At 33.3% G+C, this 19,394-nt stretch overlaps 1 protein-coding gene across 2 annotated transcripts in view; it reads left to right on the forward strand.

The window, feature by feature from the left end:
- The window catches only part of DYNC2H1 (dynein cytoplasmic 2 heavy chain 1), a 355,585-nt gene that overhangs the window by 249,808 nt on the left and 86,383 nt on the right, over window positions 1–19,394 (forward strand). For both annotated transcript variants that reach the window (XM_031961078.1, XM_031961079.1), the window contains one exon: window positions 16,109–16,225. In XM_031961078.1, the coding sequence (XP_031816938.1) occupies window positions 16,109–16,225 (117 nt within the window). The remainder of the gene's footprint in view (window positions 1–16,108; window positions 16,226–19,394) is intronic.

Here is a 19,394-nt window from a genome sequence, read left to right on the forward strand (position 1 = left end):
GGATAAAAAAGGGTGTGTTTAGCTTAGTTGCCCTTTTGGCACAGTTCCAAATTGTTTTTTTAGAATGCTTAGATCGGTTCACATCTCCACCAGCAGTCAGTAGTATCCCAATTTTCCCATATCTTCTCCAATATTTATCACTTTTTTGTTATTTTAGCCAATCTGATGTGTGAAGTGGTATCTCAAATTTGTTTTAATTTGTATTTCTCAAATCACAAGTGATTTAGAACATTTCTCCATATGTCTAAAGATAGCTTTGATTTCTTAATTTGAAAATGTCCTCTTAATATCCTTTAACTTTTTTTGTCAATTAGGGAATGGCTTATATTCTTATGAATTTCTCTCAGTTCTCCATGTATTTGAGAAATTAGGTCTTTATTAAGAGACACTTAATGTAAAGATTGTTTCCCAGTTGTCTGCTTTTCTTCTAGTCTTGGTGCATTGTTTTTCTTTCTACAAAAGTTATTTTTTAAATTTAATATAATCAACATTAGCTATTTTGCATTTTAAAATGCTATCTCCTCTTTGGTCATGAATTCTTCCACTTCCCATAGATCTGACAGGTAAATTATTCCTCTCTCTCTCTCTCTCTTTTTTTTTTTTTTTTTTTTTTTTTGCTAAGGCAATTGGGGTTAAATGACTTGCCCAGGGTCATAGAGGCAGGAAGTGTTAAGTGTCTGAGTTCAGATTTGAACTCAGGTTCTCCCGATTTCAGAGTTAGTGCTCTATCCACTGCACCATCTGGCTACCTTTAGTCCTTGCTCTTCTAAATTTAATTATGGTAGCACCTTTTATGTCTAAATCATTCACTCTTCTTGTTACTGATAGGATGTATTAGTCTATACTTAGTTTGTATCCTGTTATTTTTCATTTTTCCTAGCAGTTTTTGTCAAATGATAAGTTTTTATCCCCTAAACTGGGGTATTTGAGCTTATCAAATACAAGGTAACTGTGATCATTCACTACTGTCTTGTGTACCAAATCTGTTCCACTAATTTGCCACTCTGTTTTAGCCAGTACCAGATAGTTTTGATGATGTATTACTTTATATAGTTTGAAATCTGTTGTTACTAGGCCACCTTCCTTTATATTTGTTTTTGTTAATTCCCCTGATATTATCCACCTTTAGTTGTTCCAGATGAATTTATTGTTGTTTTTTTCTAGTTCTATCAGATAATTTTCTAATACTTTTATTATGGCACCAAATTTAATTTGGTGATATATTCCTTTGTGAATTTAATTAGGGTTAACTGTCATATTTATTATATTGACTTGACTAACCCACAGAAAAATTCTTTAAAAGTTGTCTTTATATACTAATATATAGTGCAGTATCTGGCATATCTTAACATTTGATTAACATTTTAAAGGACACACTTGTTGAATGCCCCAAGGGAGAAGAATTAAAAGTAGTATAGTATAGTAGAAGTTGCAAAAAAGAATTTAGAATTAATTGTAAAGAGCTTAGAGTTGTCCCAAAATGCAATGAATGATTGCCTACAGAGGGAGGAAAATGTCTCCTTGATGACCATTTGCTAGATATGGTATCATAATTTCTTTTTAAAGCCAAGTGGCCAGACTAGATTGTTGCAGAGATTCTTTCCAACTCTGAAATTTCACTGGTCTGATTTTTTGTTTCTGTATCCTTTAATAATCCACAGCAGCTTTTACAAGTGTTTTAAGAAATGCATAATAAAGATCAAAACCTAATATAATGCAGTAGGAAGAACTATAGATCAGCAAAGAAACTGAACCTCTTGAGCCTTCACTTTTTATGAAATCTTCTGAAAAAGCATCTGAGGCTGAACATCAATTCCGATTGGTCAAAGGGGAATAAATATTATAATGGGAGGCAGATGATATTAAAATGACCTAAGTCTGGACTTTATTTTCATACCACCTACCTAAAAGAAGAATCCACATTTTCCTAGATCTGTCTAAGCACACATAATAAGTAGGAATATATCCGCTAGCCCAAACTTCGAATTTCTTTTACTTTCTTTTTTAGATCTTGACCTGGATAAATTTTTAAAATAGATTTCCCAGACTTGTTGGCTTCTGTATGAAATAGAAAAGGGGAAAAGTTTTGTTCATGATTCAATAATTAATTATTAAATATGAGAGAAATAATTTCTCACATTCTCTTATTTGATTCTATTGAGAATCTTTTCAATGAATCCCTAACTGGTATTACAAGCATTTTATAACTATGGGGCTTATGATGGCTAACAAAGTGATGCAATGACAAAACTAAAAGGGGCCCATATACAGCTCAGTAGTCTAATTTCATGTTTCTCAGGCACCATCTGATGTAGCCCTTTGCCGATGTAGTCTTCAGAACAGTTTCCAGCTAACTAGTATCTTAAGCTCAGGTTGTTTGTAAAGATTAAAAATCTGCAAAATTGGTCTTAATACAAATTTAAAACCTGAAGAAAAGATAGATAGATAGATAGACAGACTGACTGACAGATACTATTTTTCCTTTCTCAGGAAGAATTGCCAATTTTAATTTCTAAAGGTCACTATGAAAAGCTTTTAGTACTCTCCTCAAGTAGAGCTTAGAGTTCCTTATCACACCACCTGGACTTGGTTTCTTCTTTTATTTGATTCCCATTTCTACCATATCCTCTGTACTAGAGAAGTGGACAGTATTTTAGAACTGAGGGCCTGCAACTGCTTTCTGCCTAATTGAGTTAAGTTACTTTCGTTATAAAAGAAGCAAAATGGTCCCAGATTCTTGGAAATCTTTTTGCTGTTGAGGAGTTTAGAGTATATAATATTAATATAGGATAAGTGGCTTATGAAACACCTACACCTAGTTTTTTCCCCACCAATACAAAATGGAAGTACATATGTATTCCATAAAATGCAAAAAAAGTCTTATAACCACTTCTTTATATACTTGAATGGCAACTGAAGGCATATTGAAAAATTTGTTATTGTTGTTGTTTGAGTCATTTCAACCATGTCTGACTATTTGTGATTCCATTTAGGGGTTTCTTGGCAAAGAAAAAAGTGATTTACCAATTCCTTCTCCTGCTAATTTTACAGATGAGAAAACTAGGGCAAACAGTTAACTGACTTGCCCAGGGTCATACAGTTAATAAATATCTGAGGTTGGATTTTAATCAGATGTTCATGATTTCATATCTGGTTTTATATTCACTGTGTCGCATTCCACTCCTATATTAAACAATACAGTGGAGAATTAACTTTTAAAATTCAAATAAATGACACTTAACAGAAGGATCCCTGCCACCATGAACAATCAATAGAAAGGGAGTTGAAGATACTAAGGGTTGAATCTTTAGAAGGATGTAAAAAAGGAAAACTGGGAAGAGAAAGAAGACACCCTTCAGTTGAGCTGCTTGATACCACACCCGAGGTGAGGAATGTCCACTGTTGGCATTTCTTTATCTCTGGTTGCTGCCTTCTTCTTTGTCTGTATGGTAGCCACCCCTAGGTGAACTTAATAGCTAGCAGGCTCATTCAACAACAGCTAACAATATCCCTCACTGCTTTCCAATCTGTTCAGTTTTCCTACCCTGTCATGGGTATTTAGAAGGGCATTGAGAGAATGACATATAGAATGAAAGCCAGTTCTGTTAGACTGTAGGAAATAGGAAAATATATAGAGACTGGAATGGCAAGGGAGGGCTGAGTTGTGAATGGCTTTACAAGCTAAACAAAGATGTTATATTTGATCTTAAAACAACTACTGGAATTTATTGACTATTGGAGTCATTCCAGATATGTGCTGAAGGAAAATGGCTTTGGCAACTTTGTGGAGAATAGACTAGAATAAGAAAAATCTAAAAGTAGAGGAACCAAGTAGGAGGTTGGCTGATTGTAATAATCCAGTCAAGAGGTAGTAAGTTTGGGAGTTGAGGTAGTATCTATGTGAGGGTAAGAAGGGATTGAGACATGGTAGAAGAGTCTCATCTTTAAACAGGGGTTGGACTAATTGGTCTTTGAAATTTTTTCCATCTATAAGATTCTGTGAACTTTTGTTCCTTCAGATTTTTTCCAAACGATTCTTTAATTCCTGTTTCACTACCATATAAAACTGTTAGCAGTGTACCTCCATGTATCTATATTGCAATAAACATTTTATCTCCAAAAATTTCCTAAAATAACTACTTTAATATCATTACATTAGTAGTTAGATATAGACTAATGAATTTATTTTACTTCTAAATCTAAGGAGAAAAAATTATCATTGCATATTTTCCAATTTATCTGTTCTTTTGGATGGTGATGACCATAATAACTCACGTTTTCAAAAATCTTTAACTATTACAAAGCATTCTGATACTTTCAATAAACTTGTAGGTTATACATGATTTTGTCCCCATTTTTCAAAAAGAAGGAAGTGGAGCTCATAGAAGCTGAACTTGTCCGAGGTTATACTTCTGGCAAGTGAAAGCACAATTCAAATCCGGGACTTTCTGACTCTAAAGTGGCTCCTTATATTACCTTGACTAATCTGTTTCCACGGAGTGCTTATTTTCTGCTTCAGAGCACAAACGAAATGGCAAAACGTCACTCCTTTCTTTAATTCTGAACCTATTGTGAAACCCATTCCTGATTTGTTTGAAGATTAAACTAATAATGTTACTCTTATTGTAGACATTGTACTCATCCACATCCACTTAAAGTGTTTTTAGAAGCAAACTCTATTTAGCATCATTTCCACAACTTCAGCACCTAATTAGCCTCTCATTTAAATGTCATAATGCATGTAATGGAGCATAATATGTCTCCAAGCCACTTGTAGATCTAATTTGACTTCAAAAAAATTAGTAAGGAAGGTAGTCATATCTTTGGTGTGTATGTATCTACACACATATATCTATTGCATATGTGTGTATGTATACACACACACTTAAACACATACATACATACATACTTATTCATTGCCTTTAGGGCAATATTCAGAGCAAATATGTGGAAAAAGAAAAGCAAGTCCAGTAATTTAAAATAATTTGGCCTAAGCATATCATGTAACAGGGTAGAGGTATCAAACATACTATCCAGAAGATTATATGTTTCAAAGCTCTGATGTGAATCAGATTTTAATTTTAACAAAATTTAACAAATTTTAACAAATTTTTAAGATGTAATAAAACATAGATCATGCTAATTTGTGATTTTCTACATCAATAAACAACTGGGATTTGATTTTAGATTTTTACACTAGAATAGGGAATAGTGGCAAAGAATATTGGAAGGATGTTTTAAGTTGGACCTGCCTTAGACTAGTATCCTAGTAGTTTATATTTGAAATTGGAACAGAATGAGACACTCAAATACATCACTTTGAAAAAAATTATTTACTTAGATAAAGATTTACTTAGAAGTATATTCAATAAGAAAAAAAAAAATATATATATATATATATATAATGATATCTTAAGAAGATTCTTCTGCGTTCAACGCTTCCTTATTTGAGTTGACCATTATTTTCCATCAGCAGTTCATTAGAGCCTTCTGGAACCCTTCATGACAGCTTTGAACTCAAGAAACCAGGAATTAATGTCATTAGCCTGAGTGTTTAGTACTTTGAGCTAACCAAGTCTTAAAGACTGAAAAATTATCCTAAATTGCATAGTGAAAAGAGTTAAGACATTGTTCCTATCAGAGAGGGCATATGGAACCCAGATAATGGAGTTATTCATAGAATCTTAAATTTGTTATGAACTCTCAAAAGTTGAACATATATGAACATATGTTAACAGGAACTCCCCTCTTTACCAAGTGTCATTCAGTCTCTGAGTGAAGACTTTTATTGATGGAGAACTTTTTCTCTACCAAGTCAATCTTTTTCAGTTTTGGATAGCATTAATTGTTAGAAAGATTTTTCCTAGATAACAGATTCCAAACTCACTTTATAATAAACCCAAAATCTCTACTCCAAGAATTACAGTGGAGTCAAAGCAGAATAAATTGAATTCTTCTTATATAGATCAATACTTTAAATAATTGAAGACAATTAAATCACCTTTTTTCCAGGCAAAAGACATGTCCAGCTGAGGAGGAACTATTGCTCCTCTTTTGGGTATAGATTAACATTCACTTCCTTAAAAATGTTACTGAGTCTTGTGTAGTCCTTTTCTGAGTATGTAGTAACAAAAACAAGAGGGCAAAATTCAAATTACATGTTTTTGGACCATCTACAAACTTTAAATTAACTTACAACTCTAAATGTGGAGTCTTTGTTCCATGACTGAGTAGACATACTAATGGAGGAACTGAAGCTTAATTTTTATGTTCTTGCCATAAATCAAACCAGAAGGCAAAAGGAGGTTCCAGCTAAATGCAAAGCTGGCTCCCAAGTTCTCTAAGAAAAGGCAGATAAGGAAGTTAGCAGAATTGCTTACTGCAAGTGTAAAAGCATTAAGGAGCATTATTTTCATCATATACTTTAGCCATTTAGGGTTGAAATAATTATTTTAATGCCTTTAAAATATAATACTATGGAATTGCATTTCCCCCCCTTTCATTAGAGAACCTTGTACTATCTAGTTATTTGAAATACTCTAAAACAGTCTTGATTAATATGACTGGCATATCCCACTGCTGTTAATCTAAACATCCTTCTGTATTCTACCTTAACCTGTGCTTCCCTTTCCTTCCCTCTTTATCCCTTTTCCATTAATCTACATACCTTATCTTACTCCTGTTAATCTACACACCCTTGTAAATCTCCCTTAACTTACACCCTTCCCTCTTATTTCTTTATAGATTTTGAGGGTACCATCTTGATGTGTATTATATAGAATATATATGTATGTATGTATTTTTCCATTTTAACCCATTCCCAATATAAATAGAATTCCCAAACTATCAACCCTTCTCCCCCATCTAATTCCTATGTGTCAGTTCCTTTTCTGTAACCTCATTTGCATAACTTACTTTTTTTTTTTTTTTTTTTTACCTTTTCGTATATAGTTTTGCTTTTTAGAATCAGATCATACTCAACTCTACCTGTCTTTCTTTGGAACTACTCAATTATTAATGACAATCTTAAGCATATGATTTATATTTCCACTGATAAAACATAGTTTGTCCTTAATGAGTCCCTTCAAATTAGTCCTTGGTGTTTACCTTATATTTCTCTTGGATTTTATATGTTGACTTTTCTGTTAAGTTCAGGTTTTGTTTTTGTTTTTGTTTTGCAAAAAAAAAGTCTTGAAAGTGTGGCAATTCTTTGAATGTCCAATTTGTTCAGGATTATGCTTAACTTTGTTGGGCATTACTTTTTTTGCCACAACCCTCACTATTTTGTTCTTTAAAATATAGTTTTCTAAAAACCTGTCTTATTTTTACAGCATATTATTTTATTTGAAAAATTGTAATAATTGTTTTTTTTTATTTTCAAAATACATGCAAAGATAGCTTTTCACACTCACTCCTGGAAAACTTTGTGTTTCAAAATTTGATCCCTCTATTCTCTCTACCCCTGCCCCAGATGTCAAGTAATCCAACATAGGTTAAACATGTGCAGTTCTTCCAAACATATTTCCACATTTGTCATGCTGCACAAGAAAATCAAAAAGGGAAAAAAAAAGGAGAAAAAAAGCAAATTAAAAAGGGAAAAATGAGAAAAAAAACAAATAAGCAAAAACAGCAAAGGTAAACATATGTTGTAATCTACATTAAACCTCATAGTTCTCTTTCTGGATGTAGATGACTCTCTATCACAAATTTATTTAAATTAGTCTCAAACACCTCATTGTTGAAAAGTGCCATGTCTGTCACAGTTGATCATCACACAATCTCATTGCTGTGTATTCTTGATTTTACTCAGTTCTCTTGATTTTACTCAGTTCAAGTTAATCTCTCCAGGGCTTTCTGAAATCACCCTGATGACTGACCATTTATCATTTACAGAATGGTTTATATTCTTATAAATTTGAGTCAATTCTCTATGTATTTTAGAAATGAGGTCTTTATCAGAGCCCTTGAATGTAAACAATTTCCCCCAGTTTTCTGCTTCTTTTCTAATCTTGGCTGCATTGGTTTTGTTTGTACAAAAACTTTTAAATTTAATATAACCACAATTATCCATTTTTCATTTCATAATGTTCTTTAGTTCTTCTTTCCTGCCATCTTTTAATATAGCCACAGCTACTAAGTGTTGCATGAATCTAGCTGTGGCTATGCCATACATTTTTTGTGGGGTTTTTTTGTTGTTGTTGCTGTTGTTGCTGCTCATAAAATTTTCTCATTGGTTTGAGGATGTCAGAATTTGGCAAAGACGTTCCTGTAGGTTTTCCTCATAGGATTTCAGGTGGTGGTTGGCGGATTTTTTCTATTCTATTTTCCCCTCTTGTTCTAACATTCCAGGATAATTTTCTTGAATTATTTCTTATGTTATTGTATCAAGATTTTTTTTAATTGTAGTTTTCAGGTAGAACAGTTATTCTTATGTCTCCTTTTCTTGATCTGTTCTCCAGATCTGATGTTTTTCTTATATAGTGAATCACATTCTCTTTGATTTTCCTTGTTTATATTTTGTTTTATTATGTCTTGGTCTCTTATAAGTTTGCTGGCTTCCCCTTCCTCAGTTCTAGTTCTCAAGAAGTTATTTTGTTCCTTAAGACTCTGGATCTCTTTTTCTAGTTGATTGACTCTCTTTTCATAATCTTCCTGTTTTTCTTGGTTTGGTCTTTTATTTTTCATTTTTTTTCCTCAATATTTTTTTACTTGACTTTTAAAATCTTTTTTGAATTCTTTTATGAATTCTTCTAGGGCAGATGTCCATTTAATGTTACTCTTTGGAGTAGAAGAGCCTTTTTTAAAAATTATTCTTCAGTATGCTACTGAAGATGAATCCCAGTCTTGTCTATTCCCAAAGTAAATTCTGTAATTGGGTTCTTTTTTGTTTGCCTGCTCATTTTACTTCTTATTTTTGGTAGCAGATTGTTGGTGTAATCACTTTTAATCCTGAGATATGGGGAATGGTGCTTTTGGCCTTCAGCCCAAGCCAAGCACTGCACCCTTCTCTAAGTGCCTGCAGCCAGTAGCATCCCTGCCCACACTCACCAGGCATGTGCTGGTTCCTTCTTCTCTAGTACTGCATCTCAACAGCACAGCTGGGCCTACAAAGGTTCCCTCAGTCTTCCCTGAGTCAGACTTTCACCTGCCCAGACTGGCTGGGAAGTTCCTGTGGCCAGGGCTGAGTCTCCCTCCCAACACAGCTAGTCCCAGGGCTTACTGCTTACTCTTTCAGGGGAACTAGTCTGGAGGGATTTGCATTTCACAGGGGCCAAAGCTCTGTCCTGGAATTTTCTTTGAATCTTCTCTAATTATCCCAGGAAGACTAATATTCTGCCCCTACTCTTATTTGTTTTTATGCCTGTATGTTCAGCCTGAGGTGCAATTTTGTCTTGTTTGTAGGAGAGATCTGGAGAGCTTGGAATTTTCTGTCCTGCTCCACCATTGTCCCCAAATCCTCACCAGATTCTTTCTATTTACACTTTCTCCTCTGATTCTAAGAGAGCTGTGTCGTTTCTTTTAAGATTTCTTGAAATGTGATATCTAGATTCTTCTTCTTTTTTTTGGTCCTGGTGTTCCAGATATTCCAATGATTTTTAATTTGTTTTTCTCTTAGACCTGTTGTCTAGGTCAGTTCATTTGCTATGGTATATTTTCTAATTTTTTGACTTTGCCATAATATTTTTGCTACCTGCTCTCATCAGTTTATCAAGAGAGGTTTATTCAACATGTTCCAAAAATTCCAGATCTTTTGACATTGCAAAGCTACCCACTAATTAATCTTTTCTTTTCATTAATCGAACAGTCTGTTTTTTCCCAGTAATACATGTTCTTTAATGACATCCTTCTATGATACTTGTTCACACTAATCATGTGACTTCTAGGTGACTTAAACTTAAAATCTTCAGAGATTGGTAGAGCCACAATCACAGTCATAAGAAATTTTTAGTTTCTGGGAATTTGTTGCTTAGACAAGGTTTGTACTATACTGTCCATTCCATCTCCCATAGCTCTCACTTTTTTAACCTCATCATTCTGAATGTAGGGTAAGAAGAATGAAAGCTCTATGTCAATATGAGATTCTTTAAAAGATGTAATCACAGAGATTACTTTGTTTTATAATTACTAATTATTAATATCAAGTAAGACAGTAAATAGATGCATGCCCACTAAAAGTATGCATCATTGTGGTAGAGAATTTCCAGAACAATTCAAATTGCAAAAAGATTCATAGATGTTGGAATCTTTCAAATTGTCTTCATTGTGGATGTCATTAGTGTGATTGCCTAAAATGCTGGAATATTGCAGAGCCCCATAAATTATCATTTGAAAACAAAGAAAAACAAGCAGATCATGAACATTTACTATTCAGAATGTGATATTCTGATTAGATGAATAACAAATAGAGCCAATCCATTTGTGTGTGTGTGTGTGTTCACATGCATATACCTCATGCACATGTGTGCCCATATGGCTGTCTTTAGGACAGACACTATGTATAGATAAGAAAATTATTTATAGGTTTTAATGCTTTACCAACTGCTCTCTGAAATAAAATCTCATCTCTTCAACCTCAGTATTTTATTTTTGATTCCTTATGACTGTGATTGTGGCTCTACCAATCTCTGAAGATTTTAAGTTTAAGTCACCTAGAAGTCACATGATTAGTATGAACAAGTATCATATAAGGGTGTCATTAAAGAACATGTGTTACTGGGAAAAAAACAGACTGTTCGATTAATGAAAAGAAAAGATTAATTAGTGGTAGCTTTGCAACGTCAAAAGATCTGGAATTTTTGAAATGTGTTGAATAGACCTCTCTTGATGGATTGATGAGAGCAGATAGACAAATATTATGACCAGAATGGGTGCATAGATAGGTTGGAATCTTCAATATGAGTAGCAGTATTCATATGCAATAAATCACAGGTACATCAAATCATCTACCAAAATTCAGCATCCTTTGCCTCAACTGTCAACTTCTTCTACTGTACCATACCAAACAGGTTTTCCAGTCTTAACTCAGATGTACCCCACAGGATTTTCTGAAGACATAGTTTTATAAATCTTAGGATACTATGTGTTTATAAATATATATACATATTTATATATATATAACTTTAATGAGAATCTTGTCTCTATAAACAACAGATAAAACATTGAAGTTGATAGAAGTTGCAAATTTGAATTTTTAAACACAAATGGTGTACAAACTTAAAATTTTAAAAGATTACATTTAAAAGATGTTAGTAATAAAATGATTTATTGCAATAAATTTGTGAATTGAATCAATTAGAAATATTTCATATTTTAAATGATAGGTAGTATAAGTCCTAAAATAAGTTCCCTTTTAATAACTTAAGATATTTATGTGGAGTACCTCAAATGATTTCTGATGATATAAATGATAAATTATTTTTAGTGGCAAATATTTTACTGAACGTTATAATTTTACTTTCATTAAAAAAATGAAGCTCCAGTTTCTGGAGAAATGTTTCACTCAAATTCTTACTTGTTTTCTGTCATGTTTGACAAATTTAAAACAAGAATAAGTGATAGCAATGTTGCAAAAGTTAAAATAGCACTTCCTCCACCTACCAACTAGTGATGCTTTGTGGTCTAGTAAGTCTGATAAATTAGTTGTTGTTATAGGGTTCAGCTAGAGCAAATGAAAATAATTTATCAGAGAAACACAAGAAAATGAAACACTGCATCATCACAATTTTTAAGATTAGAAAATCAATCAAAAACTTCAGGAGTAACTTGACTATAACTGTATGATTGTGGATGTTTTAACAATTAAGTAGTGCATTCATTCCTAAAGATTAATGGGGCTCATTTTTATTATAAATTTTGCTGCTCTGAAAAATCTAGAAAAACATGAAATGATGTACAATGTGTTACAAGAATAAATTAACAACTGATATCTTTCATGAAGTTAAAACAGAAAACTAATAAGCATGTTGCATTCAATAAATGTTGGTCATTGATGTATTGACTATGAAAATGTCTTTTTCTTTGCATCTACATTATTTCAAGTAGATCTCAATTATAGTCATAGAATTACAAATAAGAATATTTTTTAGATAATAATCACTGAGTTGTGTCAATTTCCATGTAAATACTATGACCACTGTCTTCAAGCTCATATTAATTTAATGATAATAAAATTAAGGATAATTCTTAGACACAATATTAAAATGACAGATGAATTAAGAAGTAAATATTTCTATTTTCTCTTTTTAAAAAAAGAAATATTAGTTAAATGTCTGAACTTTACACTTGAAAGCCTTATTTATGTTCTAACTCATGGGATCATGTGAAATAAATTTAACACCAGAAGTGATCTTAAAGGTCATGTAGTCCACTCATTTGATGAACGGTGAAACTGAGTTCCAGAGAAGTGATTTGCCCATTCTAATACTGATTGAAAGGCATAACATGAACCCCAAGCTCATGAGTCTTCAAACCCATCTTCCCAATGCATTGTCCCAACATCCTACACATCTATATATATATATATATATATATACATATATATATATATATATATATATGACAGCTGTCATAAATAACCATGGAAATGGTTCATCTAAAAGCCATGTAGGCCTTGATACTATCATTTAAGAAACATATATTAAGTAAGTGACTAGTCCTTTTTATTTTTGAATGTTTTACATGTGAGGCATTTGATGGTAAACATTAGATAGGCAGTTTTAAATCAATATGTTTTTAGTAGTAAAACTTCAAATGTTTGTTTCAAATAATGCCTACAGATTTTCATAATCATGAGGGACTTTTCTAACACATTATCTTTTTTGTCATCTTCCTCTTTTCCTGTTATTTTTAAATTACTGAAATTCTTTTAGGTTCCATACTTTAACTTATGTGAATATCAGTACACTGATACAGACTCATGTGGTGGTAGAAGGCCTGCAGTTGCTATGATCCTAAATATTCTTTAGGTAGTGGCCAATTAGAATCCTTACAAAGTGATAAGTCAGTTGCCTAATTGCATGGTACTTAACAAATTCTCTAACTCACTAATGTAAGTACTCATTGGAGTTCACACTTTTGGGAGATTCACAAGTCAGTATTCAGTATGAGATTCACAAGTCAGAAACCCACAATCCCACTTTCTCGGAGGAGTCAGCCTTTGAGTTCACACCTCTAAAAGAGCATAAAAAAGAGCTGAGTTAGTGAAGTCAGTTCAGTTCAGAAGAAGCCACAACTTGGAGTTGAGCTAGAGCCAGAAGTCACTTCAGAAGATTAACAGAGTGAGAGTTCAGTTCGGGAGATTGAGAAGCTAATCTGCAGTTAGGCAGAACCAAGATTCAGAGAGAGGCTGAAGCTAGCAACAAGAGCTCCCAGAACCAAAGAAAGCTAACCGGGCTATTTTGGAAGAAACAATAAAGAACTACTTTTAACACCTGGCTGTATTTGGAGTGGGTGATTATTACTCTGAACCGAAACTAAGGCTGTCTCCAGAAAACCTCCCCAAGAAACCTGCTCCCAGAGAGAATGATTATATTATAGAAAAAAAGAGAACACCATATTTTGGCACCTGAACAGGGATTCCCTCCCAGGACAAAAAGATCGAGGGGAAGCCTTCACAAAAAGAGAGCAAGGTCCCAATGAACCTTTTGTGGATTTTGTGGGATGTTTGCAAACAGCTGTAATAAAAACCATTGGAGATAATGCAGCAACAGAAATAATGACCAGACATCTGGCTAAGGAAAATGCCAATGAGATTTGTAAAAGAATTATATAAGGACTAGACAAAGATGCTCCTTTAGAGGAGATCATAAGGCACTGCACCACAGTGGGCACAAATGCTTATTATACCCAAACTGTGATAAACCTGGAAAGACAGGGTCCCTCTTGACAAAGGACTTCTAGAGAAACTTGTAGATGTTTTCAGTGTGGAAAAGTTGGACATTTGAGAGCTCAGTGTAGATATAGAAATAGAGTGAGAGGACAAGCTGAGAGAAGACCTAAAACCCCATGTCCAAAATGCAACTGAGGCTTCCACTGGGCCTCGGAATGTAAACTGACCCAGGGAAATGAGAGGCAGGGCCTAGCTCCAAGATATCAATCAAAAGATAGGTGGGGCATTATGGCAGCTGAGGTTACACCCAGAAAGTCTTTAGAAGGTCAGGACTCTGATGTGATCAATCAGCCTAAAAGTAATCACATGGCACAAAGAGATTACAGTTGGAGAGAATACAGACCTTTTAACCCAACAGGACAGTATCCAGTGCAAACAGCTCCAATGTAATTGCCAGATGATGAGGAGAAAATCCCAAAAGTGGTAAATAGAAGGGAACTAGATAGGTTAACTCCCTGGGAGAGAGGGTTTGCTTGTATTTCTACAGATGGAAAAGGAATCAGATGGGTGCCAATGAGCCATATTCGCCTTGTCCATCAGAGAGAAACAGAAAAAGAGAAAAACCTCAAAACAAAGGAGAAGATTTAAGAAACATCTGACACTGAAAGAACATGGCTGACAATGAGATTGTTAAAAGAACTTTAAAATTTTCAGGAATCATTGGATTCCCTAACATACGATGAGACTGTTTTAGTTTTTGAAAACCAACAAGAATCATTGGATTCCTTGAGATGAAAAATTGTTGATGAGACTATTGCAGTACTTCAAAGCTTGCAGGAATTATTGGATTCCTGGTACATGAACTAATGGACAATGAATTTCTTTTGGACTATTTCTAGAATTTATGGACATGTATAAATTCTCATGTTGATTTATGTTATTTGTTACATCACTACTAGCCTGTGTTATATTGCTATGTGCTTATGTAATTTATGTAATTATGTATAATACCTCCCATATTGATGAATTTATGTATACTTGTTTCAAGTGAGCCCCTTCAGAAACCCGCTAATCTGATTTGATTTCCCATTTCCTTTGGTGTTTTCATCTCCCTTCCTGAGATGTCAGAGAGGGTGTGACCACTTTCTTTTTATGGTGTTTTCACTTCTTTTTTGAGTAGTCAGGGAAGGCGTGAAAGCCTTTTTTTGGTGGTGTTTTCATCTCCCTTCCTGAGATGTCAGAGAGGGTGTGACCACCTTCTTTTTATGGTGTTTTCACTTCTTTTTTGAGCAGTCAGGGAAGGCGTGATAACCTTTTTTTGGAGTTCTCACCTCCTTGAGAAGTCAGGGAGGTCATACAGACAAGTTCTTCAGCAAAAGATATAGGGTCTATCTTTCAGTCCATGTCTAAAGCCTTTCTACTTTTCTAGAACTTGGTATCTATAACCTTTAAGGAGGCAGTGTCACCTTTATACTATGATAAATCATCAGAGTAAGACATTAGTAAAGGGTATAATCTATTGTCTTTTAAAATTTTAGACATAATTAAACTCATGGAATCTTCCACTAGAGTAGGAATTATCCTATTCTGATGCTTCACTGTGGCATAGATGAAGCTTATAGTAGCATTATGTAAGTTTTGTTGGTCCTTCTAATCTGGGAAGATATTGGCAATGAGTTTAGCAGTGGACTATATAATTATCTTTGATCCACTGTGAAGGTTATCATTGGGATATTGATACCTAGTGACAATCATTTTTGGTAACTGTAACTCCTGAAGACCATCTACTTAGTAAACCATAATGGTATTTTGACCTTCATTTGTATGAGTGCCCATACTAATGAAATAATGGCTCTTTGATATATTAAAGTGATTTTAATAAATCAGATTACCAATTCCTTGGTTTATATCTATGTTTGCATTTTTCTTATAAGAAAAGATAGAAATAGACTTTGTGATTTTCTTAGGATCATAGAATGAATAATTGTAGCAGTCCTTGTTAGAACTAAGATGTCAAAATAACTTAATTCACTTCTCATTTGTCCTTTTTTCTCCCCATGGTAGTTAACCCTAGTAAGATTTTTATTAAACATCCCAAAAGGAGAGAATAAAAATTGAGAGTAGGATTAAAACATGATTATGATGTTTTATTTTTAAATAATAAATTATTGAATACTTTGTAGACATTCATTTCTATTTTGACCTTATTTTATGTATATAGATACACACATATGTATGTTTTATTTTTATTTATTATTGTTTATTTTTTTTTCCATTTAGGTTATTTCACAATTAAGAATCCTGGGTAGATTAGTAACATCTGACTCCAAGTTTGATAGAGAAATCTGGTCCAATGAATTGTCTCCTGTACTCAATCTATGGAAGAAACTTAACCAGGTAGGTTCTATGGTTTCACATTAAAAAACTGTAAAGTCTCTTTTATCCTTCTTCCATCAGTATTTTTAAATAAAAGATTAGAAACTGTCCATATCTCTGAAATGAATCACTATTTAGCTTTGAACATGTCCATCTCTCTGTCTTTATATTTATTTTTTTGCCTGCCTCTATATTAGTCACATGTTTGTCTTCTCACATGACCACCATCTTACTACAGGATGAAGTTTTGTCCCCTCAATGTTACTTCCCTATTAATGTAAACGCCAATACTATTTGCCCAGTCCCTCAGGCTTACAACCTAGGAGCCATTCCCCCACAGCTAGCCCTTGCCAAGGCCTGTTGCTTTGATCTTTGCAGCATCTCTTGAATATGCTCTACTCTTTTCTGATAGTAGCACCACTCCAGTGCAGGCACTCATTATGTCAGTCTGTGTTATTGCAATAGTCTGCAGATGGGTCTTCCATTTCAGCACATCCTCCATTAAGCCATGAAAGCGACTTTACTAAAATGCCATATCTGATCATGTTATCCTTCTACTGAAAAACTCCAGTGACTTCTTATTACCTTTAGGAACAAATACAAAATGAACTGTTTGGCTTTCAAAGTTTATATCCTATCCCCTTCCCATATTTCCAGTTTTCTTACACTTGCTCTCTGATACTGTGGCCTTCTGGCTGTTCCACAAACAAGACCTTCCATTTCTTTGCTCTTGACATTTTCTCTAAATGCTATCCTAAAGCTGCCTAAAATGCTAACATTTCTCCCCCTTGACTACTGAACACCCTGGCATCCTTGAATTTTCAATTAAAATACCACCTACATGAAGCCTTCCCTAACTCCTCTTAATTCTTTTGCTTTCCCTGTTTTAACTATTTGCTATCTGTCCTGTATATGGCTTGCTTTATGTATATTTGTTTACATGTTGTCTCCGCTATTAGATTATAAGCTCCTTGAGGGCATATAATAATAAATAAAAAGAAAATAATTATTTTAATTAATTGTATCCCCAGAACTTAGCATAGTGCTTAACACATAGGAGATTCTTAATAAATCTTGATTGACTGATTGATTTTCCATGAACTGGTGGGATGGATATCACAACTTTTTGTAGGCTATTTAATGGCTCATATTATTTAATAATTTTTACTTTACCAATTAGAAACAGTATGGCACAAATTGTAGAGGTCTGACTTTAGCATCTGAAAGATCTGAGTGCAATTTGTGTCTCAAATAGATATTAGCTTTGTTACAAAACCTCTTGCCATTTCCAGGGTAATTTTTGAGCCTTTTTTAAATTACAAAGGAATTGCAGATCCACAATGGTAGAGTGAATTTTTCACATCAAGAATTTCTCATATAGAAGAGATCACTATACATTCCTACTTGAGCAGATATGGAAATCTCAATTTAATTTCTAATAGAATTAAATAGAGTAATTTACCTAAGATTATATAACAATTTAGTAACAGACTGAGATTGGAAATATTTTTTCTTTTAGTTCAGTTTTTCTTTTTATTCATTTAATCCAATCAATAAAGCAGTTTTACTGAATATGGACCTTAAAAAATGACTCCCTCTGGCATCTTGAATAATAAACCATCTCTTCCTATGGCCTTGTAGTACCTTATCACCAACTAATTTTTTACAATAAAGAATTTTCTCCCAAGGCTATCCAATCCAATAATGCAGCAAACATTTATTAAGCAGCTATCATGTACAAGGTATTGAACTAAAAACACAAATTAAACTTTAAAAAAAAAACCTATTCTCAAGGAGTTTAACCTTTTTATTATGGGATGTGACATAAATTGATAATAATATAATAATATAATTTCAGGACAGGGAAAGGTCACTAAGAACTGGGAGTAACCCAATAAAACTTATTGTAGTAGATGGAAATGAACTTAAATAGGAAGAAAACTATTTATTTTAAGAGATCAAGGTAAAGAATAAATATGTTTCATTGGCTTTTGCAATCAAAAGAACTTTAAAAATCTTGGAAGGAAGAATTTCATTTGAGTGGTCAGGTGTGATGTTTGTTTGCAAAGGGTTGAAAAATGTGAGTAAGGAAAGGAAGGGGAGGAAATGAATATAGATTGTTTTTGTAAAGGCATATGAAAGGAAGGAAGGAAGGATATAGTAAAATATCTCATGTAATTGATAGTCAAGTGAATGATTTCTGTTTGTTATCATTGTATAGTTTTTTTTTTAATTTTTTAAGAGAAACCTGGAAATATTTACAAGCAAAAAATATGTAGATAGAGATTACCAGCTAGAGAAAGGGGAAATAATTGAAGGAGAAACTCGGGAGGATATTAGAGGAGATAAGTAGTAGAAATATTCAACTGTCTGAGAAGTATCACCTCTTTATCAGAAATTAGCTATAAGGAAGAGAAAAAGAAGTAATGATTAAAAAACTTGATGTAAAAATGGACTAATTGGTGCTCAGAATGGCCTCCCATTTTCAAGCTAGTGAAGTGTGAGGTCCTCTGTTGAGAGGAAGCAAAAATAGTAGTATAAGAAGCAAAATTATTTTATAAACAATCTCAAATGTTATTTCTCCTGTTATTTTAAATCTATAGGCTTTTAAAAGAACTATACCTTATTTGGCTAGAGATGTAATTTGTGCACTATATTAAATCCACAGGTGTTATAATGTGGTTGTTTGTTTTTCAGATACCATCCACACTAGATCTTTATAATTGCATGCAATGTGAAATACTCCAGCAGCAATCTCAGATTGTACTAGTGTTGACATTTGCTCCCAAAATATTCTGCATAATCATTTACTTCAGATAATGTTTTTGGATTCACATGGTAATTAGAATATATTTTCCCTGGGTAGCCTTTTCAAATTAAAACATGCCCAGTGAAAAGTCATTTTAGTAATCTGTATTTTTGAATCCCTTTGTTATCATAAACTTTATGGTTATAATTTTCTCATTTAGAAAAACAAACGGTCTCCCTCTCCTATCACTGGAACTTGCCAAAGACTGTCAGATTTCCTTACTTACAACTTTTTTTGACATAGAGGATCCTGTTTGAAATTTTTCGTTATAGTTCTTAAATGATATATTAATAAAATAATTCCCTCTAGCTTTATTGTTTCTCTTCTGCTTATGTCAGCTTGAGATTTTATTGTTATATGTTAATTGAAGATGCCTCTTAA

Source organism: Sarcophilus harrisii, chromosome 3 (assembly GCF_902635505.1).
Source record: "Sarcophilus harrisii chromosome 3, mSarHar1.11, whole genome shotgun sequence".
Lineage (NCBI taxonomy): Eukaryota > Metazoa > Chordata > Mammalia > Dasyuromorphia > Dasyuridae > Sarcophilus > Sarcophilus harrisii.